This window comes from Alexandromys fortis, unplaced genomic scaffold, assembly GCF_014885135.2.
Source record: "Alexandromys fortis isolate MF-2015 unplaced genomic scaffold, M_Fortis_MF-2015_v1.1 scaffold_59, whole genome shotgun sequence".
In the NCBI taxonomy this organism is placed as follows: Eukaryota; Metazoa; Chordata; class Mammalia; order Rodentia; family Cricetidae; genus Alexandromys; species Alexandromys fortis.
In genome coordinates this window covers 877,755-891,262 of record NW_026067943.1, presented here as the reverse complement: position 1 = coordinate 891,262, position 13,508 = coordinate 877,755, and the positions used below count along the sequence as shown (strand labels likewise).

Genomic DNA, 13,508 nt, shown 5'->3' with positions numbered 1-13,508 from the left:
GTCATTTGAATTTACCATCTGTAATTCCTGTCAAAATGGCCTTGTATGTGCCTCAGTCATCCATTCTTATCCTTCCAATACAATCCAAGAGGAAAATAAGGCATCCACGTGATATTTAAGTGATAAACTCTTTCACCCTCCCACACGGCTATTAGTGTCACAAAATGGTATAAAAAATGGTTATTTAATGCCAGGTCAGAGATCTCCTCATACCAGAGTCAAAAAATTCCAGACAAATTCTCTAGGCATATTGGATATCCTGTATGGAGTAGTAGAAAAGAATGGTATCATTTTCAAGGAGATATTTAAGGCCTGGGGGATTCCTTCTTGTTCTCCATGTCTTTTCACATGGAATTTCAAGACATTTATGGACTGATAATGGACACTTTATGTGTGGTTATACCTCCATACCCTTCTCTATGCCTATCTTACTTTTGCAGGTCTAGGAAGTCTCACATACTTAGAATTCCAAATAATTGGAATTCTTGATTTCTCCTGCCCACTTTTAGCATCTCATCTTATCTAAAGTACTGCCAGAAGCCACAAACCCCTTCAAATAAGACACATCCGCCACTCACTTAACTTCATTTCCATGGTCAAATAGAGTTTTCAGATAAGGATCTCAAATGATCATCAGCTCTCTCTTGGGACTTCTTAGAAAGGCAAACATTTGGTTCTGCATAAGCTTCAGACCTAATGAATCAAACTCAGGGGATGGGCCCTATTTCCGAGATTTTATGAGCCTCCAGATGGCTCTGATGAACAGTGAAGTTGAGGGTGATTAGGTATGCCCCCCCTATTTTATTCTACTCTGATAACAGCAAAAGACTCTTACTTGATTTTTCTACTTCCAGTCTTTCCACTTACAATTCATTATCTGTCCAGCAATGAAGAACGTGTGTGTGTGTATGTGCGTGTGTGTCTGTAGCCAGAAGGTCACACTCTACAATTTCCTCAGGAGATGTCTAACTTGTTCTTTGAGACAGTATATCTCACTAGTGATGTGCGATTCCCCTCTGTATGCTGTGAATACCATTGATTAATAAAGAAACTGCCTTAGGTCTGTGATAGGGTAGAGTAGAGCTAGGCAGGAAAAACTAAACTGCATGCTGGAAGAAAGGAGACAAGAGTCACAAGAAGCCTTAGAGCTGCCACTGGAGACAGACACACTGGAACCTTGACAGTAGGCCACGACCCTCGAAGTAAAATATAAAATAATAGAAATGGGTTGAATTAAGATGTAAACTCTAACCAATAAGAAGTCAGACCTAATAGGCCAAGCAGTGATTGAATTAACATAGTTTCTGTGTGGTTATTTCGGGAGTCTGTGCAGCAGGGAAACGAACAAGCATTCTCCTTACAACACACTAGAACCTGGGGTTCACCAAATGTGCTAGGCTGTCTAGCTAGTGAGTCCTGGAGATCCCCCTGTCTCTGCCTTTGCAGCACTGAAAACACCCATTTATTATGTAGGTGCTAGGGATTGTGGGACAATATTACTCACTAAGCATTATTTTTAAATTTTAAAATAAACTATGTTATTTTTTATTTTGTTTCTGTGTAGCAAACACACCTTTGCTTAATTTTAAGTAGATTTTAAATTATCTGTGAAATAAAAGAAAGCAGTTTCCCATGGTATGCAAGGACCTACATTAATATGACTACATGTTAGTCCCATAACTTTTATGACCTTTTCTCCCTTATTCTCTAGTGGTTCACTATCTCTGGCTAAGCCTTCTGACCTGCCGCCCACCATTCCTAATTTTCACATTGGTAAATTTGCATTCCTTGGATCACTCCCTTCCCATTTCTACTATTGTGTTTCCTGTCATCTCTCAACCGCACATTGTAATTTTCATATGCATCTTTGCTCAATTGTATATCTTATAGCTGTGTACTAGGTGTGAGACGTTGTTTTACATATGTTTATTTTCTCCGTGTATATATCTACTGCTCATGGTACCTATAGTAGGATATCTAAGAAACAAAACAATAACAGCTTACTGAATGGTCATTCTACACGAGTATGTCTCTTGGTCATTCTAAACGAATCTTGAACAGTCTTCCTATCCTGCAGTTTTTAAAGGGAAGCCTACAAAACAGGTTTTCAGAGGGTAGCTTCTGTTTTCTGTCTGGTGACTTGAGGACGGAGTTGTCTCCCTGACAAATAATGAACCACTCCACATTTTAGAAGGAAGTGTTCTGAGCCATAAAATGTTTCAAAAGTAGATATATTTGCTGAGTATCTGTTTGTATTTGCAAAATTCGAGAACACGGGTCCCAATAAAGAGATGTCTAAGATAGCAATTATAAAAAGAAAGAAAGAAAGAAAGAAAGAAAGAAAGAAAGAAAGAAAGAAAGAAAGAAAGAAAGAAAGAAAGAAAGAGGTTGTTATATTTAGGAAGTGGCAAGAACACTGCTGGCCATTTATCCAGCTCATACATTACTCTGTGCCGACTTCACTTACACTTGGCTGCTCTCTCTCCCTTGAGGACTGCCATCCAAATGGCTGTGATCTGGTATCTAAGAATGATGAAGCCAGTTATTGTGTGCCAAGCATGGCTAAGGACAGGAGCCAAGGAAGCAGCTGAAGTCATGCCAAATCCAAGACAGGCTAAACTTATATTTAAAAACAGAAATGGAAAGCAAAAGGAAAAGCCTCTCACAAAGTAAATCAAAGATTTAGTGATGAAAAACTAGACTCAATTTTGTGGCTCCAGCATTTGGGAAATTGAGACCAGAGGCTAGACAGTCTGAGGTCAGCCTGGACTACAATAGTGGAACTCTTGTCTCAAAAACCTAAATAATGATAATGATAATGATAATAATAATCAGAATCAAAACAATGTGGCCTGCCTAACTATTCTTCATTGGTTTCCCTGTGGTATAAAGGTAGTCATCCAAGATTAAGGACATATAGTCAAGACTTGTAGCATTTTGGCTTATTCAGAAATTATGATTATACCTAGGAGATGAAATTAAATTGGTTTATTAGTGTTTCTCAGTATATGCTTCAGGACCAAAGTTAATTTTTGAGCATGTGTGATTTTTCCATGTACATAAGAATTCTAATCCAGCCATTACCAACTAGAGTATAATCTGGGAGTCCTTCAGCAAGCTCATTGAATTCATCCCTCATAAGAATTGTATTCAATTCATATATCAGACTCTATTTCATTAATTACAACAGTAACCCATGAGGTACAGCCTGGAGAAGGCTACACACATTATTTCAACATTTTAATGAGATACAGAATGGACTATCTGGGATGATGACTATGATGATCCACTTTATGTGTTAACACGACTGGACTCCAGGACACCAATGTATTCAGCCAACTATAATTCTGTAGATACCTTAAAAACTGTTTCTAGATAAATTCAATATTTGAGTCAGAGATTGATTAAAGTGATTGTTTTGCTTACAGCCCACCCAACCCCAAGTTTGCATATGTCTCGGTCAACCCAGTAAAGGTCCAAAGAGGACATAAAGATAGAGTAAGACAGAATGTGCTTGGTCTTTCAGAGGGACATTGACAAGGAAGTAGCTGCTCAGTTAAGATCACATTCTAAAGAAAGAAAAAGAGGCTACCCAAAGATGTTACTATAGGGTAAAAATTTAGAAAACAAAAGTTTAAAACAGAATGACATCAAAATCATTAAAAAAATTATTACTATCAAATAAGAAAGGAAGAAGGAGGCAATGGTCTCTCTCAGAAAGAAGTATTTAAAACGGTACCAAGAAACTCATTAGGATTATTAGTCAGATTCAAGGAAAGTTGTCACAGAATTAAAGACTAGTATAAAAACTCAATGACAGGCCCTCAATATGACTCAGTAGGTAAAGCCTTTTGCTACCACTATTGAAGACTGGAGCTTGATCTCAGAAACACACATTGAAGACAGAAAAAGCTGATTCCTTCAAGTTTTCATCTGACTTCCACATACATGCATCCCCTAAGCCAAATACAATGCACACAATTGTTGTCATCATTACCATCATTACTGTAGTATTAGTGGATGGATGGGTATCCTCATGAAGACTGGAACCAATTGCATGCTCCCTTTATATGTATATAAACAATCACAAAGCAAACATCTATTTGACTAAATTAATATCCCAATTATTATCATACCAGGGAAAGAGAGAAACAATCAGAACTCACATTTAGCTGAAGTTCATCTGTCCACTGACCAATGAGACGATAACCAGGGTTGGTGGTGTTTGTTGTCTGGTATTGGAAGATATCATACCGCCCAGGGGCATCCCCATTTTTGTTAAACATCACTGGGGTGCCAGCACTACCTGAGAGACAAGAAAAGACCAGATAAGAAAGGACTTCTTCCATGCCCTGACTGAGGAAGTTAGGAGCTAACTGTATTCCTAGTAAGATTGTTCCTAACGTCCTGGGCTCATGGCAGGCCATCTCTGTAGTTTGTGCACCATGGTTACATAGTGTTGGAAGACAATTTGTCTCTTCCTTTGAATGGCTCTCTTCTTGATCTTTCTGAATATTTTCTTCCCTCTAAGCAAAAAAAAATTCATTAATTAATTTTCAGATAAAAATATGTTTTAACACAATGCTGCTGCTAACTGTTATTGCAATGCTCATACAATGAACAATGGCAATGGCTATTTTGGTTTGCACTGAATACTAAATTGTAGTTAATAAAAATATATTTAAAAATATTGACACATCATTACAAATAAGCAAAATAATAAACTTAAATGATCATTTCTGCACTGATTGTAGAAATTTAAAATATTTTTTGTGTTGATTATTTCTAACTCATGGAGAGCAAATAGGCAATGCCAAGTAGTGTTCTTGGAAGATATTCCATAGACTTTACTTTCTTTTCCATGCCTTTATTTAGTTAGGACTTCTTAAGATGTACACTTTCGATGAAGAGGTCAGATATTTCAGCAGGTGAGAATTTTCTGAGCAAGCTAGAAGACATGTGTTCAAATCCCCAGCACTTCTCCTTCCCTAGTATAAGAGCTGGAATACTAATTTGTTCAGTTAGATAGATGTTTCATGGTTGTACCTTTGTGCACATATTCAAGTGAGCTTGTAAAAGTGTGTCATGGTCTGCAGTCTCTAACAACTGTGCTGTTGGAGCTAGAGACAGAAGGTTACCAGGGCTCTCTGGCTTCCAGCCTAACTCCAGGTTCAGTTAGAAACCATTGCTCAGTGTGAGTAAAAATGCTGTGAATGCTGGAAGAAACTGACTGGACGAATGAGCACATGACACCAAGAACAAACACATATCTCAAAAGAGAGATTGCATATTGAGTTATAGGAGTCATTATGAAGTGTGTCATATTGCTGAATGATACATCATCATACGTAGGACAAAAAAAAATCTAAGGTACATACCTTCCTATAGTTACTAATTACAGATTTTATGATAGGCCTGACTTTCAGACAGGGAAATCAGAGCTTGTGATGGGATTAATAATGGTCCCAATATGTCTGTTCTGTAACGATCTTTATGATGTGACAGAGATAGCTGAATGTGAGCCAGAAAGCAAGCCATTACGTAGTACTCCTAAGGTAGTAGCCTCTGCTTGAATATCTGCCTCTGGATTTCTGTCTTGAGCCCTTGCTCTGGAGTCCTTCATTGATGTTCTGTGACCTATAATCTGAAATAAAACTTTTTTCCTCTAATTTGTTTTATGGACATGGTAATTATCACAGCAACAGAAAGCCAAAGTAAGGCACGTGTGTATTGTTTAAGACATTACCATGTGGTTATATTTAGAGATGGGGGATGATCAGAACAGAATTCAAAAACACAGCTGGAGGACATAGAACACCAGACTTCCTCATCTTACAGTTAAGAAACTCTTAAGTTCCGGTAGGAATAGTTTCTTATCAGTGACCCAGATATTTCAATCAGATAACTCAGATAATTAAAGCAAAATAATACTTAGTAATTGGTTTCTGAATCTTTAGGAAAGATTTATATTACAGGTGGATGTCTCAGTATCTTTACGACTTTAACAAATCATTTGATTCCAGTCAGCTGTCACCGGTGCTACCTTTCCATAGGGTTACAGTGAGCACTGAATGCAATAACCTAACACTGTATGCACTCTTGCTTATGCCCTCAGGTAACAGTCAACCCATAGTAATGCTTTTTAAGATGAAATTTGTGCATGGGTGTGCTTGTATAACTATATGACACATGTGTACAGGTGTATGTGGTAACCAATGAGGGGACTGGATTTCCAGGAACTGAAGTTTGAGGCAGTTGTGAGATACCCAGTGTTGGTGTTGAGAACTGAACTCGCTCTCCTGCAAGAGCAGTAAACACTCTTAACTGCTGAGCCCTCTCTCCAGTCCTTTAATAATTTTGAATAGTTTTCATTTTGTTAGCTTATTTCCCTATTACCTCAAGACTGGAAATAATACAAAATTCCGGTTAACAAAACTGAACCTTTTTAGTGACTCATGGTGCTCTTCTGAGATCCAATGAAAACTTCTCCATTTCTAGAAACATTTTCCATTTACTAAGCAGCAGTGTAGAGTCCACAGTGGGAGTGGGCACTGGCAGTCTGTGAATACTGCTTTGATCCCACCTATTTGAGTCAATGGTTAAATCATTTGTGGGCAAAGGAACCATTTCAGTTTGTTTCTTCTATGCATTGTCAAGATATAATCGCCAGAGATGATAAAAAAAAAATTCACCACAATTCTTTTAAAAACTATTCTTTGAAATTATAATAATTATAATACAAACATATCATTTCCACTTCCCTTTCCTCTCTTTAGCTCCTCCCATGCACACCAACATGTTCTCTCTAATTCATATTCTTTTCCCTTTTTTGATGTCACATAAAGTTTCTTATAATGAGAAGGAAAAAAACAAACAGCAACAACAAATGACAGCTGATGCGACAGAGAATTTTCAACAATGGTGTCCTGCTTTCAGCAAATATCCTAGGTATGTAAGAACAAGAGGGGAAATGTGATGTTGCATGTCATTAGCAAGAAATGAGGATACTGTCACTGTGCAGCAAGACATAGCTATCCAGATGTCCAGTCTTTTCTCTCACAAGGGATTCTCTGACTCACGTTGTGCTTTGCTCTGAATACTGCATTTTCTATTCATTAAATTGCGTGGCTGGAGCCTTTCACACTTTTTGAGAGGAGAGGGAAAGTAGGTCTGAGGCCCAGAGCTCCAAATAATCTCATGTTCATCTGCTCAGTCTTCATCAGAACAAGACACATGGCCTTATCTTTCTCCCTTCTCAAAATCTTGTGAGGGAAAATGATTCTTGCCATGCCTTTTCCATTCTTATTAAAGTTCATGTTAAAAATTAGAGCAGAAAAGATGAATGCTTTATCTAAATGATGATTTCTAACAGTGTATTGTGTAGCTTTGACCTTCTGAATACATTCTTTAATGAAATGGGCTTATTATTCCCAGGATATTTTTTCCCCTTATTACACTCCCTTTTAAAGGGATCCACCCCTGGATTTATTAAAAGGGAAAATCGGCAGTATGTCCAAAGGATTTTGAGAACAAAAAACAATAAAACAAAAGTCCAGAGAAGAAGAAAGATGTCAAAGAGGAGGTGATTGCCTGCAGAGATGCTGTAACTCTGAGGGCCAGAATGCAGCAACACTAAGTAAAAGAACTAGGGCTACCAGTCAAGATGAGTAGCTTGATCACAGAAAGGAGGACTGACCCAGAACTGTCCTTCACAACCTTTACAAGAACTATGGGAATATATAGTTTATTTTATTTTATTTTATTTTATTTTATTTTATTTTATTTTTAAGCTGTGTGTTTGACATACAGACAGACCAAGAGGGAGGGAGGGAGGGAGGAAAAGGAAGGGATAGAAAGATAGGAGAGAGAGAGAGAGAGAGAGAGAGAGAGAGAGAGAGAGAGAGAGAGAGAGAGAATATATACATTATGTGAATGCAGTGTCTCGTGGAGACCCTGGAGCCGGAATTATAGGCAATTGAGAGTCATTCAACCCTTGTGTTGGGAACATAACTGGGGTTCTCTGAAAGAACAGAAAGGACTCTTAGCTGGTGACGCATGCTTCCAGCCCCCACAGAACTCTATTGGGAAAGTTACAGGCTCATAGCTATAGGCAACTATGAGTATGTCTTATAATAGGATATTAGGAGTGTAAGGAGACAGATCATCATAACACAGGGAATATGATAAAGATCTTGAAGAGAAAGAGCCTTCTGTTCCAATAGGAGAAATGGAATTTCTCTTAAAGAATTTTTCATTTTTGTGGGACTCCAAATCACGTGATCTAGCTTAGCATAGCCTACCTGCCAGGAGTTACAAAGTAAAAAGGCAAAGATAAAAGTAGTTATGAGTTAAGGTTATCTAAAGTTTGCCCACATCTATGAGGTATTGGTGTGTGTGGTGTGTGGATGCTTCAAGGCACAGCGCATACCATGCTTTCTTATCAACTCTGTCTAGAGCTAGAACTGCAGTGGGACATGAGAAAGGAAAGGGAAAGGATGGAGGTGGTGAGAGAGAGAAAGAGAAAGAGAGAACAAACACTGGAGGATCTGAGACCTAACAGGTAGCAGAGAACAGATGACAACAGAAAGAATGTAGCCAGGTCTGAAGTCTGTAGTGATGACAGTGTGTGTGTGTGTGTGACTGAAACTGCTTTTTATCCAGAACAAAGATGCTCTGAGGATCCTGATGCCCAGATAACAAAACTATTTTCTGCATCAAAGCATTTACCCCAAACGTTTTCTCTTCTCCTTTCTTTTCATGCCATGCAGAGCCCAAATTTCTGTACCGAGTCATGTTCTGTTACTTTGTTTGCTCAACAGGCCATCCTAAACCATACGGCTGGGTGTCTATGAAAACATGGATTCTACACTTTGGCCAAGCCAGTGACAGTAGCAGTTTCTCGATCAATCTCATTAATAAAGGCAATTGGAATTATATGTATAAACCCGATGCTGGCTCTCATGGAAACCCCAACTTTAAATGTGGCCAGACCGTTTGCCTTTACTTGTGAGGGTATCATCTAGTGTCTTGTTTTTCTTTCAATATGGTAGTCTAAGGTTTATTGTTTGTAGTACAAATATGTCAAGAAGCCCACTCAGTATTCAACTTCAATTTATACCTTAGCTATTCCATAACATCTTTCAAACAAGTCATAAATAGATTCAGATAAAGTGAATCCGGGTCCCACCTCTCTAGAGAGGAAAGAAAAAAAATATTTGAGATGTGCTTTTACAACATACACCTAACTTCCATTTTTTCCCCCTTAGGAATCAGTAACTCTAGCTATAAACATATTCCTGGTTCGACTTATTTAATTATATAGTCATTATTTCAGAGTTTTATTTCCCAAATTGTTTAAGTTTACATTAGGAAATATTTCTGCTTAGACCAATTAGTCAACACACAGACAACTAGAAAGCATTTGCCCTCAGGTCTCTGTGTGTATTTGTGATACAGGAAAAGGTAACTAGGAGGAAAAACTTATAAATTAGCTCCCACTACACTCCCATTTGCAGCAAGAGGTTACCTATTTGGAGAAGCTGTAGTCATACTTTCCAGACTCTATTATTGGTATCTAAAACATTGTTTTCTTCAATGTGAAGGTCAGATTTATTGAGTTGTACTCAACATGTCTAAAGAAAAGCTCCTGGTGATAAATGGAATTTCTTAACAAAGTCTCCGGAGAAGTGCATTTATATTTAATAAAAAGGAAAAGTCAAAATCTTAACTATGCAAAAGGAAGGTTGAATTCTTCATAGCAGACTGGAAAGAGATGTGAATTACAGATTGGTCCCTGCCTTTTGGTAGTTGCAAACTGGGAGCCAGATGTTTTCTCCTCTTTGCACATTTATTTATTTACATAAAACAAGGAAAGAAAATCAGAAAAAATAATATATTTCTGCAAGGAATTCTGGTCCTTTGGACTGAAAATGATATTCCTAATAAGATCCTGGTTCTAGGTATTCATGTTTATTCTGAGATGCCATCTTTGACCTCTAGGTAGACAGATATAAGCACCATGAGGCATACAGATGTATCTTCAAGCATTTCTATTTTGATACCTATCTGCATACAAACTCGAATTCATATTGGTATCTGCAGTTTTAATCATAAATAATTTCTATTGATTTAATGTGCTGACTTATTTCTCCTTATAGACAAGACATTTAATATTTGCTCAGTTATGTTACACACAAAAGATACTATCAGAATTATGAACACCCCCAAATTCAAATTTACTAGCTCTTCTGGTTTATTTTGTTTGTTTTGTCAACTTGATACAAAGTAGAGTTAGCTACAAAAAGGAACTCTTACTGAGAAAATTCTTCTATCACATTGCCTTTAGGCAATCCTAGAAGGAATTGTCTTGACTAATGATTGATAGTGATGATTCTGTACACTGGGGGTAGTGCTAACCAGGGGCTGGTGTTCCTGAGCTTTATAATAAAGTAGGTTGGGAAAGCCAAGGGAAATAAACAATTTCTTACATAGTCTCTGCTTTAGTTCCTACTTCCAGGATCTTGCCTGGAGTTCCTACCCTCACTTCCTCTATTATTGACTGCTCTATGAAATATAATCTAAATAAACCCTTTCTCTCCAAGTTGATTTTGGTCATGGTGCTTTATTACAGCAGTAGAAACCCTAATTAAGACATTAGATATGTGAAATGCCTAAATATGGTCAATTTGTCTCTACCCTTTAATAGTCATGTGTTGTTTCTCCAAGTTACTCATTTTTTTTTTGCTTTTTAATATGTTTGTTGTTGCTATAGTGGTAATTTATGAAATAGGTAGAATTATTTGTTAAAAGATATATTAAATTTTTTATCACTCGCACATTGTGCTTTAATTGATTCAGACTACAGGAAAAGTATCATTGCCTGTCATATCTACTGCACTGTTTCCTCACTTTTCCCCATTTATGTTTACTAGTCTGTTTTAGTTAGCTTACCAATGAGGTTTTAAAATTTAAAGGGTAAGCTCATAACATGAGGTGTAATTTGCATGCCAACTTCAAAACATCCCTTTATAATCTTGGGACAATGAATTTCCTGTCTGTTTCCTTTCCTTTCTTCCCCTTCTCTCTCACCTATACTCACTAAAGAAAAACAATGGCTTCATGGGAAACCATTCCAAGAAAAGAACATACCATCCATCGTCCTCTAGAATGTAGTCACTGATTCTATTTTGTTTCATTTCCTCATCCATTCCCACGCTTTTTTGATCACTTGAAAGTATATAATTAGCAAGGTTTTTATCTCACTTGAGTCAACGACAAAGCCATCATGTAAGTCTATAATGTATAAAATAGGAGTTGATGTTTTCCCAGCATTCCCATCAGTACAGACATTTCAAGACTCACCATTGAAGTTAACGTTGCGGATATACTTCAACAGCTTCTTCCCCCCTGCTTGCTCCATCTCTGGGCATACTCCCCGGTAATCAGCACACAGATCCTTATTCATGTGATGAAGGGCATGTGCCATGGCATACACAGCATCAATCACAAACTGAACTTTTCCCTCCTGCTCATAATTGGAGTCTTTTCCAATTCGCTCCTGTCCTGCACATTAAAACAAGAAACACAGACAGATCGGTGTTGAGTGGGAGTACACATTTCCTTCTGCTTTTGATCATGCATGAAGATAATAAGACTTTGAGAAATCTAACAATGCAATCCACATAGCCACCTGTGGTCATGATGTCCCATTTTTTTCTAATTTGTGGACTTTTCCTTTAGAGCCTATCACATTGACTGTTTTGATTTATGAGGTATGCCTTAGAAGCAGGATTTCAAAGGAACACTACGATGGCTTTTGTCATGAGCCAGCATGGAATTTGGAGTAACATTTTCCCACCACACCAAGGGCTTCATAGCCTCTGTCTTAGATTGGAGGGAGGTGAGGGGTCTATAATAAAATCTTTAAAGTTTGTTTGCTCTGGAAGGGACAACGGGAACATAGCAGATGGGAGCACACAGACCTTCAATCCTGAACTCATTATCGTTCCCATTCCTGGATTCCTGATACGTTCCTGTGTCCACTATGTTCATTACTGGAGAATTGTGGACTCAAAGCAGAAAATCTGATCTCATTATCTTTATAATTTTTTTTTCTCTCTCCCAACTGTTTCTCATATCCAAAAGTGTTGTATGTCACAGTATTACCAATTCTATCTCAGACAATCCAAAGCATTTTGGACATACTATGAATATTTAGGATTTATCATGTCTTACTCTTTCATCAGGATATGAGACTAGAGCTCTTTATTAAATGATTCATTCTCCATGTTTGTCTCTGTAAATGGCAGAGCTGACAACACACTCAGAACACGTCCTCCACTAAGCACAGAATATGATATTACCCTCTTTCCTGTCCAGAGTAGACGATCATTCTTTAGCTTGCCACCAACTGTCCAGTCATGGCTGTTAAGGATGCTGTTCATATGCACACTCCTCAGCTTTGTTCTGCTTATTTAAGTTCCATCCTCATGTTGTGAGTTGTGTATTCTAGCTCCTCATTCTCCTTGTGTGAAAGCAATGGTGACAGCTCAGTTTGTCATACCACAGATGATGTTTGTTATTACCATATTGACCTTTCTCTACCTTTTCTCCAGGTTTGTTTATTTATTGTGTGTGTATGTGTTTCTTGTTGTCTTTTAGAGTATTCTTTTTAAAATTTATTTTATTTTGGAGATTATAATACAGTTATGTCATTTCCCCCATCTCTTGCCACTTTCAAAGCTTTCCCATATACCTTCCTTGTTCTCTTTCCAAATCATGGCCTTCTTTTTTATTAATTGTTGTTACATGCATATATGTATATCCAAATATTCCTAGATACAATATACTCAGTCGTATAATGTTACTTGTAAATATTTTCAGGGCTGACCATTTGGTATTAGATAGCTAATTGCTGTGCATTTCCCTGGAGAAGACTATTTCTCCTGTGCTCAGCATTCAGCACTTGTCTGTAGTTCTTTGTGTAGGATTTAGGCCCCATGGGCTTTCCCTGTTCACTTTGGCATGTCTGTTGGTTTTGTCCTTGTTGAGCTTATGTTAATGTGACCACGTTTGTGAGACTTTATGTGTAGCTTCTGACATTATTAAGAGAAAAAAAGGCACAGGAAATTTATCCCATCTTTCCCACACATGTGGCTATTGTTAATCCATCTGGTTTTGCTTACATTCTTTGATTTCCTTTAATAGGAAAATAGTTTAATTCTCCCTTGACGTAAGTACAAAGTTACTGTATTTTGCTTGTCAATCCAATTAAACATTACAATCTTCTACTATATCCATAGGGGAAGTGTATTGTAAGACTCTAAACATAGGACTCCACAGCAATTTATACCCTCTCTATCTCCATGGCAAAACCAGCACCGAAAGTCTGTCAGATGCTCAAGGACCTGTGATTATATTATTATTCAGGCTATATATGATTGGCAGGTTCCCGTAATCCCAGGACTTGGGATATGAAGGCAGGAAGTTCAAGATATCAAGGCCAACCT

The 13,508-nt window shown here is 37.6% G+C and overlaps 1 protein-coding gene across 5 annotated transcripts in view; it reads right to left on the bottom strand.

Moving 5' to 3' along the window:
• Grm7 (glutamate metabotropic receptor 7) overlaps positions 1 to 13,508 on the bottom strand; it is a 901,797-nt gene that overhangs the window by 284,130 nt on the left and 604,159 nt on the right. For all 5 annotated transcript variants that reach the window (XM_050148613.1, XM_050148616.1, XM_050148612.1 and 2 more), the window contains exons 6-7: positions 11,362 to 11,562; positions 4,167 to 4,306 (exon numbers count right to left, since the gene is read on the bottom strand). In XM_050148613.1, coding sequence (XP_050004570.1) covers positions 4,167 to 4,306; positions 11,362 to 11,562 — 341 coding nt within the window. The remainder of the gene's footprint in view (positions 1 to 4,166; positions 4,307 to 11,361; positions 11,563 to 13,508) is intronic.